General features: G+C 59.6%; 1 protein-coding gene across 7 annotated transcripts in view; it reads right to left on the bottom strand.

Annotated features, from left to right (window-relative positions):
- Positions 1-94: 94 nt before the first annotated feature.
- Positions 95-16,559, bottom strand: part of RARA (retinoic acid receptor alpha) — a 42,494-nt gene continuing 26,029 nt past the window's right edge. For 3 of the 7 annotated variants that reach the window (XM_074342863.1, XM_074342864.1, XM_010960446.3), the window contains exons 3-9: positions 7,497-7,645; positions 6,064-6,205; positions 3,950-4,110; positions 3,530-3,706; positions 2,059-2,263; positions 1,100-1,258; positions 95-461 (exon numbers count right to left, since the gene is read on the bottom strand). In XM_074342863.1, coding sequence (XP_074198964.1) covers positions 244-461; positions 1,100-1,258; positions 2,059-2,263; positions 3,530-3,706; positions 3,950-4,110; positions 6,064-6,205; positions 7,497-7,645 — 1,211 coding nt within the window. In that variant the 3' untranslated portion in view covers positions 95-243. Of the gene's footprint in view, positions 462-1,099; positions 1,259-2,058; positions 2,264-3,529; positions 3,707-3,949; positions 4,111-6,063; positions 6,206-7,496; positions 7,646-7,747; positions 7,769-12,895; positions 13,632-16,559 lie in introns of those variants that run through there. The other 4 variants (XM_074342867.1, XM_074342869.1, XM_074342868.1 and 1 more) reach the window with 4 other exon arrangements.

The following is a 16,559-nucleotide window of genomic DNA, read 5'->3' on the forward strand; positions in this document are numbered from 1 at the left end:
CAAGACTAGAAGTCCTCACTCAGTTCACGGCCTGGCCCTCGATGTCAGCCCAGGCCGCAGGAGCTGGAGTCCATCTTGGCCGGCCTCGCCTCTGTCCGATGAGTCGAAGAGTCGCCGCCTTCTCCCTCTGGTCCCCAGGGGAGGACAGGTGAGGGGCAGGGCTGGCAGGGGTCGCATGATTGGTAGAAAGGCAAAAAAAAGCCAGGGCATGGGGCAAGGGCTGTGTCCACGGGGCGCGGGCGGTCACGGGGAGTGGGTGGCCGGGCTGCTTCTGTTGGAGCTGGGGCTGAGGCTGGGGCTGCAGCTGCCAGGTGGGGGAGCCAGGCCGCCCCCATCCCGCCCCCCACCCCCCGCTTGTCCGCTCAGAGTGTCCAGGCCCTCTGAGTTCTCCAGCATTTCCTGGATGAGAGGTGGCATGGAGCCCGGGATCTCCATTTTCAGCGTGATCACCCGCTCAGCCCCTGCAGGAAAGGACAGACAGAGGTCAGTGTGCCCACCCCAGTCCTCCAGCCCGGCAAGCAAGGGTGGCTCCAAGAGGGAGGGGGTAGGAGGTAGGAGGATCAGTATTACTGGTATCAGCTTCCACCACGCACTGATCTCAGGGCTCAGCTCTCTGACATGAGCCAGCTCTCTTAAGCCCCTACACGTGGGGGGCAGCAGGGCACAGTGATTCCGAACTCGGGCTCTGGGGTCAGACTGCCTGGGTTTGACACTGGGCCCTTCCCGTGTGCTGTGTGCTATGGACTATTCTACTGACATCTCACAACAACTTAGTAAACACCGTCATTATCCCCACTCCTAGGATGGGAAATGGAGGCTCAAGAGCTGTTGCCTAACCTGCTCAAGGACACACACCCACGTGGTCTGGTTCCAGAGCCATGCCCTTAACTACGGTGCAGAGATGACACTGCCACGGGGTTCACAGGCAGGGGGTCACCTGGGCATGGGGGAGTCCAGGTGAGTGGGGCATTGACCTGGGCACAAAGACGAGGGGTGTGGGCTCAGACGCTGGGGGTCTGACCCTATTGGCCCTGGGACAGGCATTGAGGCCTGCCTGCAGCAGACACATGGGGCATCCCTGCAGGTATAGGAGCCTCACCCTTAGCACTGATGCTCCGCAGGTCTGTGATCTTCATTAGCATCTTGGGGAACATGTGTGGGCGGCTGGGCCTCCGTTTCCGCACATAGACCTTCAGTGCCTCAAGCAGCGGCTCCTGCAGCATGTCCACTCTGTCTGGCTGCTCCAGGTCCTGCCGGTCTGAGGAAGCAGAGATGCCAGCTGAGCAGTTGCCCTGGCCAAGCAAGGAACACAGCCGAGTTCCCAGCCTTGACCACCAGGGGGCACACCTGCCCAGGCCACGGGCTGAGTCTCTAGTCCCTGGGCTCCCCACACAGGGCAGTGGAGGGGGGGTCTGTGTGCTGCTAGAAAGGCCATAAGAGGTTCTTAAATGTGAGCAAAGAGGAGCTGAGGACAGGGTTTGCCAGCCCTGACAGCCCAGTTCACGGGGGTGGGACCGCTGAACACGGGTAGTGCCATCCTTAAGCAGAGGCGGGTCTCCCATCCTGCCCATTATTCTGGACACCAGCACAATATGGCAGAACTCGTAACAATAAAATAGTAACAGCAGCCAACATTTACTGGCTCTTACTCTGGGCACACTGTGCCTTATTTATTACTTCCTTAATCCTCCCATCAACTTTATGAGGTGGAGACCATTATTGCCCCCATTTTACAGAAACACAGGCTCAGAGAAGTTCAGCAACCTGCTATGGGTCACAGGTTGGCCAGGACTTGAACAAGGGTGGTCAGACCTTCAAGCCATCACACGTAAGCCCCCTAGAAGGAGCGCTGCCCGGAAATAGGGACCCAGAGCTCAGGTCTCCATCACTGCTCCCTCGTCATGTGGCCACAGACCACACTCTGCCCCTCTGTGAGGGATCTGACAGGGGCCAAGTTCCCCTTCTGCTCTGATGATCCCCAAGCTCCTCCCCAGGAGAGGCTCTTGGGGCTGCACCACCACCCAGGGCCTGGCCGCTAGACCCGGGCCCCCTGCCCACCTCCACAGATGAGGCAGATGGCGCTGAGCAGCCCAGTCTCAGCGTCATCCATCTCCAGGGGCAGCAGCTGGTTGGCGAAGGCAAAGACCAGGTCTGTGAGAGGGCCGAAGCCGGCGTTGTGCATCTGGGTCCGGTTCAGGGTGAGCCCGTCCGAGAAGGTCATCGTGTCCTGCTCGGGCGTGTACCGCGTGCAGATCCGCAGGATCTGGGTGCAGAGGATTCTCGAGTTCAAGAACTCACACCCCACCCCCAGCACTTCCAGCACAGCATCCCCCCAGGACCACCTGGCCAGCAGCCAGGTCCAGTGCTGTCCGCCAGAACCTTCTCAACGATGGACACCATTCAATACAGCAGTCACAACCCACAACGTGGTGTGGCTGTTGGGCACTTGAAATGTGGCTAATGCAACTGAGGAACTGAACTCAATTAAATTTTAATTAATTTAAATTTAAATAGCCACACATGGCCAGCGGCTACCATATTAGACAGTGCTGACCTAGATCATCCTGCCTCCACACGGAGAATTAAGAGAAACTAGAATTTCCAGGAAGGCAAAGACCATAGTGGATTTATGTCTACAGTTAGCAGGACTGGGTACACAAGAGCTCAATAAATGTGTGCCATCTTCAACTCTGTCAAACCCTAATCCTGCCTCTTGCATCCCACCTCCCACCCCACCCCCACCAGGAAGAGCAGCCTGGTCATGTCTCAGGTTCCCTACCTTGGAGGTGGCAGGGAGGGAACAGGTGGGCTGAGACTATCAGGGATGACAGGGAGGACAGTCCTCCCTCCAGCCTTGGATTTGACAATCCCAGCCCCCCCACCGATCCTGCCTCCAGTCCAGGCCACCCTCTGGCCCCACCAGATGTCCTGCAGTCCCCTGAATCCAGCTGGGGCCACATCAGCAGGCTTTTCGCATGCCCTTTCTACAAGCCCCTAAAAGCTATCTCCTTTTGGGGCATCTTCCCTCGGGCCCAGCAGTGCGGCTCTCTGTCCTACAGAGAGGGGACAGCCCTCCCCCATCTCCAGCCAGCACTTATCACCATTTTGCAACCTCTGTTTACATATCTGTTGCCTCCACCAAAAGAAGATTTTCCAGAGAGAGGACAGTGGGGTGTTCACCTCTGTTCCTGACACCCAGTTCAAGGCCTGGCCACACAGGGTCCCAGGTGAATCTTTATTAGGCTGAACAGATGGGAAGATGAGCGGCTGGATGGAAAGTTCGATGGAAAGATGGGCTGAGGGTGGATGGAGGCGTGTACAGGTGAATGGGTGAACCAGTGCACATGTGAGTGCTGAGTGGCTAAGTGGACAGGGGGACACACGGGGGAAGGGAAGTGCCATTGTCTGGGTGGGTGGGCATTTGGCCAGGTCGATTCCAGGTGAATGTTTAGAAAGGTGCTTATTTGAGTAGCAGGACATCCTCCAAGCACATGGGGTGGTGCCCAGGTGGGCGGGTGCAGACCCTCACCAGGATGTCCAGGCAGGCAGCCTTGAGGAGAGTGATCTGGTCAGCGATGGTGAGGGTGGTGAAGCCGGGCAGCTGCTTGGCGAACTCCACAGTCTTAATGATGCACTTGGTGGAGAGTTCACTGAACTTGTCCCAGAGGTCGATGTCCAGAGAGACACGCTGTTCTGAGCTGTTGTTCTGGGAGGACGAGGGAGAGTGAGGGCCTTCCCCTTGCAGCCCCCTTCTCGGCCTGGGTCTACCAGTCCCCGCAGGCCTGCCCTCTACCCACCTTCACTTCCTAAAAGCTTGGGGAGAGGAGGCAGTGGAAGAGGAGAGAGGGAGGGGAGGATGCAGAGGCACAGGCAGAGGTGCAGAGGGGCAGGCCTGGCAGAAGAAAGGTGTCCCCCCCCCCCCCCCCCCCGCCCAGGCCGGGATCCATACCGTAGTGTACTTGCCCAGCTGGCAGAGGGCGGGGAAGGTCTCCTGGTGCGCTTTGCGCACCTTCTCGATGAGCTCGCCCACCTCCGGCGTCAGCGTGTAGCTCTCGGAGCACTCGGGCTTGGGTGCCTCCTTCTTCTTCTTGTTCCGGTCGTTCCTCACGGCTGTGGAGCACGGAGGCCAGGGTTAGACGGCAGGTGGGGGAAGAGGTCCAGCTGCAGCCCATCCCCCCGCACAGAGAGCCGCCGGCTGCGGAGGTCACCTGGTGCAGGCGCACACAGGAGTGCTCAAGCAGGCAGGACGTCAACACACAGTCCATCCCTCTGTGCCCACCCGACCCACGCACCCAGTGTCTGACCCAGGGCCAGGACCTCGGCACACGCGCCCTTGGCCAGCTCGCCAGAATGGAGCCCGCACCCCGACACCTCTACTCCAGCCCACACTCCAGGGTGCCGGGGTCCAGGGCTGAAAGCACAGCACGTGTGTGGAGTGTCCCAGCTCTGTGCTCTTTGCCTCCCTGCCCCATACCCTCTGCCTCCAGCAAGGACCCACTCCTGCCTCCACTGGCCCCCGGCTCTCCCTCCTGGTGGTGGTCTCCCGGGGATCCCTGGGGCTGACTGAGAGCAGCTTCTCGGGCAGGCGAAGAGTAGGGCTCCCCAGCCTGAGAGTGGGGGGCCCGGGCAGGAGAATCTCTCGGCCCATTAGCCGGGGGAGCTGACAAATCACCGGGGGCGCTGAGCCGCACACACCACTCGGCTTTAAAGAAGCGATGGGGTCGTTACCAGCCGATTATCCCAGACACACAATCACTCACAGGGCCAGTGGTGGCGGCTGCTGACGCTGGAGGAAGGCAGGGTGGGGGTGGGGGGCCCAGGGTGGGGGCAGCGGGTGGGGTGAGGGGGCTGGCATAATTTGGAGATCACTCATGTCGATTCTGCAAATTCAATAAAGTACAAGGGAGAGAAGGGAGAGGGAGAGTGCGGGGATAATTTGGGAAGAGAAAATTGCAGCTGTGACAAGACGTTTATCATTCGGAAGCTTTAATTCTATTGAAATGGCAGCTGCTCAGCTCCAGGGCACAGAGCAGCCAGAGAGGAGGAGGGAGGGAGGGAAAGGGGGAGTTGGCGGTGGGAGGGAGAGGGGGTCCCCACCCTGGTCCTTCTGCGATGAAAAGCTCTGGGAACAGAAGGTGGCAGAAGCAGAGGGAGGAGGAGGTGCTGGGCCCTGCAGGGAAGGGTCCCAGGCCTTCGGGTCCTAAGTTGTCACCTACTCTGCAGCCTGGAGCCACCACTTCCTGGGCTCTGGACAACAGAGCCCCTGACTCCTGTGGCAGGAGGTGGCTGGTGCTACCAGGTCCCTCTGCTCCTGTCTGGGGCTCCTTGTGTCCCCCTCCATGTCCCCTCCCCACTTCCTTCTTCCACTGCCCTGCCCACAAAGGGCTAGAGGGTCCTACAGCGCCCTCCCTTACCCCATCCCCCAAGGCTCAGGCTCCATGGCAACGGCCACGCAGACAAGGAGGCGTCTGTCAGCGTCATTTATCTCTGACATCATCAATCACCGGTCACCACGGCAACACCCATGATTCAACACAAGAGGGTCTCCCTGTCCAGCCCTCCCTCTCTCCCTCCACCAGGCCTCAGCTGAGCCCGAACTGGAAACCCCCGTTCCTCTGGGATCTGAGAAGTCCCAATTCTCTCTTCCAACTCCAGGTCCCAGTCTTCACCAGACAATGGCTCTCAGATTCCTCTGCCTGAAGCCCCAACCCTTGCCACACAAATACCAAGCAGCAGCACCCTTGTCCTAAGATACACAATCTGGAAGGGCTCAGGGATGTCTCTGAGCCCCACCCCAAAGCCACCCAGGGCCTGGATGCAAGCCTGCTGGGAGCACCCACAGCCTGCCACACACAAACAGGAAGGGCTAGCCACACATGGACACACAGCTGATGAGACAGACAGGTCCTTGCAGCACACAGGGACTGTACTCTATCACCAGCTTACACACCACACAGAGGGCACACGTGTTCACATCCACACACCCCTGCTCCCCTGGCTTTAGGGACCAGATGCTTGCGCCCTGCCTAGTGCATGGACTGGCCCCGGCCCTGCGGCACTCACACTCCTTGGACATGCCCACTTCGAAGCATTTCTGCAGCCGGCAGTACTGGCAGCGGTTCCGGGTCACCTTGTTGATGATGCAGTTCTTGTCCCGGTGACACGTGTACACCATGTTCTTCTGGATGCTGCGGCGGAAGAAGCCCTGGGGATGGAGGGGCAGGGAGTTGGGTCAGCCACACTCACAGTGGTAGCAGTGCAGTAGGGATGGGGGCAGGCAGGTGGCTGCTGCCCCCAAACCTTTGGCCATCACTTACCAAAGCAGGCCAGATAAGGTGGGGAGACTGGTCCACCTACAAGGATACCCCCAGAAGACTCCCAGTACATGCCTCAACACTGGGGTGGGCAAAAGTCTTCCCCCCAACCCACACCCACAGACTCAGCTTCCTCCCTCCCAGAATAGAAGACCTTGGGGCTGCTGGTGAATCAGGAAAAGGGAGATGGGGCCACATGGGAGACAGGCAGAGCTCTAAGATCCACATCCCTGGACTCAAGAGCCTAGGAAGAGCCCCTGACTCTGGAAAGAGAGAAGGCAAGCAGAAAGAGGCCACAGAGAGAGACACACACACACGGGCTGGCCAGAGAGGTGGAGACACAGGTTCAGGAGCAAGGCTGCCTGACACATGTGCACAAACTGACTGATCACAGGTAGACCGGGCAGCTCCGGGCTGCACAAACAGGCTAACCAGAGAGACAGACCGGGAACAAGCACGCAGGACAGCCAGACACATACAGTCCAAGGCCTTGCACTTTGCCCTTGACCTTTGGCCCACACCTGGAGATAGCCGCTACACACTGAGGGGCAGCCTGGGGCCCCAAGTCCCAAGGCTGTGCAGCTCCAGAGGCCCGATCTCTAAGGGAAGAAATAGGTACGAGGGGAGAGGAGGAGCGGCCATGCCCGCAGCTACTGGGAAGGCAGCAGCACGTCTGCACATGGAGCCTAACCTGGGTATGTGGAAATGCAGCCAGACACGGGGGAGCCCGCAGTCTGGGCACCTGAAGGAGAGGCTGAGGCAAGGCGCCTGCTCCTAAATGCCTCCTGCCAGACTGCCATGGTGAGGTTCAGGCAGGGCCACCGGGGGCAGGCCTCCTGGGTCCCCAGCCAAGAGCCAGGCAGCAGCCAGCTCACCATGGCAACCCGGGCAGCGGCAGCAGAGCCGGTGCACACCCTGCCAGCTGGAGGATGGAGACGGGGAGGAGAGCTCAGGCCGGAGGGGGACCTCTGGTATGGGGACTCCTGCTCATCTATGAGGAAGGAGGTTCTGCTAAGGCTCCCTCTCCTCCAAGGCTCCTGCCACTTTCTGCATAGAAGCAAGAGGAGCAGCTTCAGGGACATCCCGCCCTCACCACCCGAGGCACAGTCCCAGGACACAGCAGTGGGAACATCCCATTTATCTACTCAAGACTGTCCTTCCCAATGACCCTGTTCAACTCACCTTGCAGCCCTCACAGGCGCTGACCCCATAGTGGTAGCCTGAGGATTTGTCTTGACAGACAAAGCAAGGCTTGTAGATGCGGGGAAGGGGTGGTGGTGAGGGAGGGCTGGGCACTATCTCTTCGGAACTGCTGCTCTGGGTCTCAATGGCTAGAGAGAGAAGAGAAGGGTGGTTACAGAGCCAGGTCACCATTCTTAACTGGGTGCCCACCCTGCCTCCTGATCTCTCGCAAGAGCCTCTCCCAACCTCACCACTGCTGTCAGGATTCAAACTCCAGGGCAGGGACGCAGTCTCAGGAAAGCTGGGACTTCCCAGCCAGACTGGGAGAATGAGGCTGTCAAAGAAGCCTCCAGCACCCCCATCAGTCCCATCTCCTTGCCCAGGACCCCACCTTCAAAACCAGAAAGATCAAATAATAAACCATCAGACTTGTATGTGGACGTGGCTACCCTTGGTGGGTCAAGTAGGCGTCAGCCTGGTTCTACAGCCCTGGACCCTGGGCAGCCTGGTCCCATCTCCCCCAAGTTAGGAAGGAGTTAAGGCTGATGAGGAGGGAGGGAAGAGGACACAAGCTGGGGGCAGAGGAAACTGGGGTCAACAGGATATTCAAAGCCAGCCGCTCCCCCACCCCCTCTGCTTCCGCTCCCCCCTCCGCCCCCTCTGCCATTAGCCACAGCCCCTCCTCCACCCAAACAATCCCCTGGCTAGGGACCCAAAGTAGGATGTGCAGAGTCGCAAATGTTGGGGCATAGCAGGTGGGGACTCCCTGAGATAAGCAGGGGGACCCCCTGGAGACAGAGAGAAGAGTCCCTCTGGGCCCCGGAAGCCCATAGCTCTGCGGGAAACAGCATGACAAAGGGGGTCTGTTCCCATCAATGCTCTGTCTGTCTGGCCTCGATACTATGTCCCGGTTACTATCCCCCTCCTCTCCTGCTATTCAGCTCTAAGAGGGCAGCCAGGAGGGTGACCCAGCCAGCAGGGGCAGCCCCCACTAGCCAAATCCTCCCCAGTGCCTGGCCCCGTGCCCATCACCCCAGGCAGAACAGGGCTGGGCTGCGTAGGGGCTGTCTGTGCCCAAAGCCTGGGCAGCCGGGTGTGTACTGTGCTCTATGAGAACTGTGACCCAGCCAACCCCAGATTCCCAAGGGGCCACCAGGCATCCTCCAGAGGCCTCTGCCAAGTCCACTTGTCCGGGGCCAAGGAGGGGCAAGGACGCCTCCCTTCCTGAGTAGGTAGTTTCCTGCCTCCTCCCACACCCCAGAATCCTACTTAGTCTCACCCCAAACTCCAGCACCTGAGGTTCTGGAATTCAAAAGGGCTTAGAATTTCTGCCCAAGCACCTCATAGCACCTCATGAGTCATGTGGCCCCAAAGTCCAGGCACAGAGGAAAGAAGCACCTGGATGGGGGTGGGGGGCTGGTGAGCTGCATGCTACCACCCTCCCCCTTTACCTGTAGGCACAACCAGGGACTGCCAGGCAGTTGACAACAGGGAACCAAGCCAACAACCTTGGCAGGGCTTTCCTGGCTCTTAGTTGGGCCTGGGCACCATGTCCCTCGTCAGCCTGGCTGACCAGCACTGCTGTGGCCCCATGTCCCTGTCCCTGCCCAGAGCCAGCCTGCAGCAGAGGGACCCATGCCCCCACCAATCCAGACTCTTTGCTAACCTCCCCCACCCTCTGCTTCTCACCCCAAATCGAACTGTCCTGGCCTGGTTTTCCCCCACCTCACTCTCCCGGAGGCCAGACAAGCAAATCAGACAGGCAGAGGCCAGAGAACAGCTGCTGGGGGTGGGGCGGGGTTGGGGGGCCTGGGGGAGGCCAGGAGGCAGAGGGGTGAGTGACAAAGGAGCCCTTTGTTGTGCTAACTTTTTCCAAGACGTAAAAGGAGTAACAATAGACAATCCAGACTGGTGGGGAGGGTGTATCAAGGACAAGGGGGTGTGGGGGGGAACCTCGGCCTAGAATCCCAGTCAGCATTCCAACAAGCAGAGGATGAAGGCACTGACTCCCCTCACCAGTCTTTGCTCTGGGACCACAGCCCCTTAAGGTCCTACCTCTAAAATGAACCAGAAGGGAAGGTGAGATAGGACAGAGGGAGCTTTGGGGTACAGAGTGGGGGTTGAGAGAGGGGAGGGGGCATGGGGAGACACACGGGGAGGTGGGGGATACCTGGATAAGGGACAGACAGCTCTAATGCCAGGGACTGACTGGAGGGGCAAAGGCCCGTAGAAATTTGGAGCTAAGGCAAAGTCCAGAGGCTGTTTATGGAACTGGAAGAACATACTTTTCAAACGTGCTTTTTAGCAGAGATGACCCCACGTGGGGGTCCACAGTTTGGACTGGGTGAGGCCCACCCCACAGCAGCAGGCTGCCTTTGAGACTGTAACACAGTCTGCACCCTCTGCCCAATCCCTGGCACATCCCCACCTGTCGCCCAGGTAACAGCTCTGAGGTTTCCCACTGTGCCCTTTGAACCCAGAGCCCTGGCCCAGGCCCCACCACCAGGGCCCCCAGCCAGCAGCCTAGGGGAGCAGGACACTATGGGACCCTCATAGCCTCTGCAAGAGTTAGGATGCAGCTTTAACTCTGCACACCCGACCTAGGGGGAGGGAAGGACAGCCCCGGCCTGGCCCCTCCCCGCTCACCTCCCTCCCCAAAGGCCCCAGCCCACAAATCTCTCCTCTTCCAGCAGAAAGACGAGGCGGGAGAAGCATCACACTTTCTCAGCTCAAAGTTCCAGCGCCCAGCAGAGGGCTGGCAGCGGCCCAGGGAGCCAGGCGTCCCCTCCCGCCCGCGCTGCCAGGGTGCCCCTCCTCCGCTCCCGCTCCGCTCCGGGCGGGCAGGAGGCATAGAACACTCCGGAGTCCCCACGCCCCAGAGCCGCTCGCAGGCTCGCACAAGGGGCCGGTTTCCTGGAGGAGATCAGCAGGAAATCAGCCGGGCCCCCGGCCAGCGGCTCCCATCCCAATCCAGCTGGCGCCCGCTCCTCCGCAACTCCCCTCGCAGCCCCCTGGGAGGGCTGGGGAGGGGGCGCAGGGCCCTGCGTCCCGCCCTTCCTCTACCCCGGAGGAGGTAGGGGGGAGCTCTGGGTATAGCGTGGCCGCGGAGGAAGAAGGCCCCTACCCAGCGGCCACCGATAAGCATCTCTCCCCCTCCCCCAACTATGGGCATCCACGTGCTTCACATTCTTGGACGTCTGGAAGCGGGCGGAGGCGTGAGCTGCGAGATTGGTGGGGGACAGATGGAGAGCCACATCCTGCGTACCCCTTGTCCTCTGGTGCCCCGAAACGGGGGCTCTGGGGAGGGAGGCAAGATCCCCAGGGCCCTGCAGGATCTGGAAGGTCTCTTCCCACGGCCAACCTGCTCTCTCTTCTCACCATTGGTGGAGGTGGCAGGAGGGAGCCGAGAACTCGGTGTGAGGGGGCTGGAGGGTTCCCATCTCCAGAGGACCTACAGGCACACCAAGGGGCTGGGGAGAGACGCCCTGTACTCTAGACCTGGACAAGTTGCTACCCCCTGCCTCTAGGTCCTTCCTGTGCCCCACAACCACCCCCACAGCCACCATCCCAACCTTGGGGGCTGTGCTCACTGCCACACACCTGCACTCTCACCATGGGAACAGGGGAGCCCAGGCCTCTAGTTCCACCCCACCCTGTGGGGAACAGGCCTCCACTTCCCCATGGCCTGCTGGACTCAATCCTCCTCCCACAGTTTGGGCCAGGAAGAGCAGAGCTGCCCCCAAGGGCCAGAGCCCAAGCTCTCAGATCCCAGCTTCCCCCAGTCCTCTGGCAAAGGAGGCCAAGGCTGTGGAGGGAGTGACCCTGGCAGCCATGCCCCAATTATCTCACTTAGGAGGGGTCACCTTCCTCCAATTCCGGGAGGATGGGAAGAAGGGTCCTGGTGTCACACCTTTCAACAGTCCCTTTTTTCCCCAAAGTCAACCGTTGCTCACACCTCCCTCCCTCCCACCATCTGCAGCCAGCTGCCTCCCAGCCAACCTGCCCCAGAGGCAAAGGTCAGGACAACAGAAACGCTAGGGGTGAGGTGGCTCTGAGAGGGGCAGAGGGGGGGTGTCTCTCCAAACCAGGTCTCTCTTCCTGGAGCAAAGAGGTTGGGGGCTGCCCTTCAACCCTCTGCAAGCCACCAGGCCCCCAGAGACCCACTCTTCCTTCCCCACCACCCCCAGCAGGCAGCAGGGAGCAGTCAGTCCAGGAAGGTGGGAGAAACCCCAGGGAAGAGCTGAGCCCCAAGCAGGGTAGATAGAGGACGAAACCGGAGCCAAGTAACACTAATCCCCTGAGCGCCGCTCTCCCCCACCCAGGTACACTACCTCATAGCCCGATATAAACACACCCAGGTGTGCACCCCAGGCGCTCACAGCTCCCGCCAGTGCACAGAGCCCCTCCCTTCCAGGGGAGCCTGAACCCAGTCAGGGGACTGTGAGGAGGGAAGGTGTGCAGGCTGCCAGGACCCCAAGTTTCTCATCAGCGCCCCTCTTAGGAGGTACAGCCCAGTGCCAGCCCCTCTTCCCAAGTGAAAACAGGGTAACAAAAGGACACGGCTAGGGTGGGAGGGGACGCATAGGATGCATCCCTCCTTTCCAGAGTAGCCTGAGACCCACCAAAAAACAAACTCATTTCCCAGAAAACAGACTGTACCAGGATTACAAGGGAGGGGGGTTCTTCCCACCAGAGTAGCTTCTCCCCTCCATTCCTGGGACAGCAGCTTCAAAGGTGTCAGCCAAGTGCCTAGGGCCAGGACAACCCTCAAAAGGGCAGGTGCCCTTCCCCAAGAGGTAAGGGTTGGTTAGGGTGGCCAACGACGGGCGTCTGATGAAGTTGCCCCTTCCTGCCACACCCCACTGCCAACACCAAAGACATCCAGCGCTCCCCTGACACCCACTCTAGTGACGCAAGGGCTGGGGGCAACAGCTGATGCCCAGGACAGGGCTCTCCCCCAGGCTTTGCTAGGGCTGGGATCCGGGGAGGAGGCCCCTCCTCCTCCGTGTAGACAAGCCCACTGATAGGACATTTACCCCACCCTCCAAGGTGGGAGAAAGGACCACTCAGCTGCGAAGCTATTGCTTCCAAGCAAGAAGATATAAACTGGGGGCAACGGGCTTCACTTCCCCTGCAAGAAGTATAAGAAGAGATGAACAAGTGTTCCTGAAAGGAGGAACCCCCAAAGTTCCTCAGCCCGAATAGCGCCCAGGGTTCCTTGGGGGAGTCCAATTGTCCAACAAGGGCACCCGAGTTTCAGCAAGAGAGACAAGGGAAAATGAAGGGTAGAGACAGGACCCCCGCCACCACGCCCCCAGGCCCGCATCCCCTGGGAGAAGCGGAAGCCCCACAGCCCACCCCTACCCCTAGCTCCCACAATAGGAAGGGGAGGCCGGTACCTACAGTGGTTTGAGCCATTCCAAAGCGGAGTCCGGAGTGGGGTGGAGTAGGGGCCGGGGGCAGGGAGCCCCTTCTCCGGGAGCAAACAGGCCCGGTTCTGGTTATAAAAATCCACCACCAGGAAGGGATTGGGGGTGGGGGTGAGCCCCCCCACTTCCACACTCTCGTACATCTTCCCCGCGAAGACAAGAGGTCCGGGCGGGGAAGTCCTGCGAGCTGCCTCCCTCACTCAGCCGGCGGCGCCATCCGAGAGCTGCAGGGGGCGAGGGGTAAGAACCCCCGCCCCGACTGGCGGCGACCCGGGCCGGGGGCCGCCCTCTGCCTGAAGTCCCGCGTCCAAGTCGGCGGGCCGCCCAGCCAGTCCCAGGTGAAAGGCGGGGAAGTTGTGAGTACTGAATGCGGGGGTGGGGGTCCCTCAGCTGCCCCCGGGAACGCCCGGCCGAGGCCCGGGAACTAGGCGGCTTCACCTCGAGGGGGCTCCCGTGGCGAGTCTCATGGTGTCCGAAGCAGAGTCCCGCTGCTCCCCAAGTGCGCCGGCCGGGGGCGGGCTCGGCGCGGGCGGGGGTCACGGAGCACTTCCTCCTCCCCGCCGGCGCTCCCGGGCTTCTCCCGGGCGAGGATTCCGAGTGGGGTGGGGATCGCGCGGCCCCGCCTCCGCCTCCGGCAGGCCCGGGGCGGCCGCCCGGCTCTTGGTCTCCGGCGGTGCGCGCCGCGGCCCCCCCAACACGGCCCGCGCGCCCCGTCCCCTGCAGCCCCACCCCCTTCCCTCCGCCCCGTCCCGTCCAGGCACCGCCCCTGCTTTAACCCTTTCCCCGCGGGTCCCGCGGCAGAGGGCGCCAAGCCGGGAACTGAGAGGAGAGGCGGGCTGTGGAAGGCGAGGAGGGGGAGCCCGGGCAGGGGGAGGAGAGAAGAGGAGAAGGAAGGGGGAAAAGGCTCAAGTGGAGGAGTGCGAGGAGTACTGACGGAGGCGGGGTACTGAGAGGGGAGGGGGCTGCGCCAGGACGGAAGAGGCGCGGGCGTCTCCCCCACCCCAGTTCCGGCTCCCAGCCTCCCCCGGTGGTTTGGTCAGTCCCCAGCCGGGCGATGCCACGGCGGGGGAGGTGGTGGGCGGGAGAAGGGGGTTGGTCCCGGTGTCCTCCCCCAACACCCCCCCCCCAAGCCCAGGCCTCATTTGCCTAATGCAATGCAGCTGAACTCTCTCTGAACTCGCCTGGCGGCGTCTCACCTCCGGGTGACCCACCCACCGCTGCCCGAGACACTACCCGCTCGCCAGCCCGCCCGCGGGGCTCGCCCACCGGCCGCCTGCCCGGCCCGCTCCCCCGGAGACGCGGAGAGTGGCGGCAGGAGGCGAAGGGCGGGGTTGCTTGTGGCCGAGTGTTAGCAACACGAACGCGGCGTGCCGGGTGTCTCGGGTGTGACATTGTGCAGCTTGGGTGCCGTGTCAGAATGAGACACCCGGCTTGTGTCATTGTCTGTGACATCATGTGTGACTCCAGCCGGCCGCCCGCCCGCCGGAACCCGACGCAGCAGATCGGGTGCTTTGCCACCAACGAGTGCAGAGGGGGCTCCCCGCCCCCCACGCTCTGCGTGCTTCCGTTGAGCAAACCCCGCCCAGGGTGTCTCCCGGGGGCGGAACCAGCATTGGCCCCCCACGGCACCGTCCAGCCCTGGAGAGAGAAAAGGAGGGGCTGGTGCCTTCCAGCTGACCACTTCCTCCCGGAAGCCCTCGGGGTGCCTGTTTCACTGGAAGAAAGACCTAGGCTGGGTAGGTCTGAGAAGGAGGGGATGCCCCAGGAGAAGAGGGTATCCTATTACTGCCTCTGACCGCGCAGAGGAGCTCCCTCATTCTAAAAACAGATAGGAATTTACATGCTTCCCAAGGATACTCTTCTAGAAGCCAGGTTCCTAACATACGTTGTCATTTAATCCTCAGAGCAACTCAAAGAGATAAGTGGATATTATCCCATTTTACAAATAAAAAAACCAGGGTCTCAGCAAGGCTAGGTGAGTTTCCAAGATCACATTGCTAATAAAGGGGACAGTGAGAATTTGAACTTTCTGCCACCAAAGCCCATATTCCCACCATGCCAGTCTAATTTAAGGAAAACAACTTTATGACCACCCTCCTAAGTAGATACCCTGGTAAGCCTGCTGTTGCAGACCTTATGGTGCAACAGCCATTTAGCAAATAATCACAAATACATATATTTATTATTGTGTATATATATATAATTGCAAACTAAGATGATTAGTATTATGACACAAGTAAACACACCAAGTGTACTTTGAAGGATTATCACTGTAGGTACCTAATTTATGTTGGAGGGTCAGGGAGGACCTCAAGGCAAAGACTTAAAGAAAGAGTAGAAGTTTAGAAGTTAGTCAGGCAAAGAGTAGGAAGGAGTGGAGTCCCAGTAAAAGAAAGAGCCTGTGCAAAGGTCCTGGGGTTACAGAATTTCGTGGGTTCATTCAACAAATTAATAGAGGGCCAGGGTAGATAGAACATAAAATTCAAGAGGAAAAGAAACCCAAGACCAGGCTAGAGAGGTGGGCTAAGGCCAGACCAGGTGGACTTGGGCTCAATTAGACTTTTGGATTTTATCTTAAATGCAAAGAAAAACCCCAGAAAGAGTCCAAGTAGAGGAGAGGCAAGATCTGATTTAGTGCTATAAATAAAAAATTTAACTCTGTGAAGCTGTGTGAGGAATGGATTGTAGGAGGGCAAGAGAGAACAGTTAGAAGCTACTGAAAGGGTCCAGGCAGCACGCAATGGTAGCGCAGCCTAGGAAAGTGGCAGTGGTGATGGACAGAGGAAGGTAATCAATGGGGACGTGGTGGGGCGGAATGGGAATGGTGGTAGCAGAGAGGACTCTGGTGTGTGGTTTGTGCTACAGCAAAGTTCCCAAGACTGCAAAGTAGAAAATTTTCCTGGGCTGGTGGACAGGAGGGTGTGGGACTCCAAAGTGAGGTCTCACCTAAGGGAGGTCTGGGCTGCAGATGGAACAATGCTGGGGTCTGGGGCACGTATGAAAGCCTTGCCTGTAGATGAGATAGCTGGAGGAGAGGGTAGATTCCTTCCAAGGCCCTTGGTATCTTTCCTCCCAAATGAAGTAGCTCCTGGGCACCAGTTATGTGCTAGGCCTTGTGTTCACAGCTTTGAGGTACTCAGGGATCTGAGACTGTCTCTGCCATCAAAGACCTGCTGATCAGGCAAAGATCTTCCAAATGATTACAGCTCACAGCAGATACTAGGTGGAGAGAAGTCACTTCATGGTAGAGAGAAGAGTGTTGTCAGAGGAAAAATAAGGACTTGCAGGCATCCAAAGAGGGAGGGAGAGTGAGCGGGGAAGGGGGAACATCTGTGAAGGTTTCTGGGAAGAGGCAGTATTCAAGATGTTCCTTGAAGGATGGGTAGGATTTCCGGAGCGGGAGAAGGGGAGAAGTCAGGGTGAGACGCCTGTTCTGGGCAATAGCAAGGTCATGGGGCAGGTCAAGCAGAACACAGTGTTCTGGGGCAGTAGGAGAAGAGGGAAATAGGAAGGCTCTGGCTGGCTGCTGGGGAGCAGCGGGGGTGGAGGGGAGAAAACCTAGTGGCAGGCCTGGAGCCTATCTGTCCTCCTCTGCCGCATCCCTGACAACAATTCCAGGGCTGTGTGCTTAGCA

This window comes from Camelus bactrianus, chromosome 16 (assembly GCF_048773025.1).
Source record: "Camelus bactrianus isolate YW-2024 breed Bactrian camel chromosome 16, ASM4877302v1, whole genome shotgun sequence".
Lineage (NCBI taxonomy): Eukaryota > Metazoa > Chordata > Mammalia > Artiodactyla > Camelidae > Camelus > Camelus bactrianus.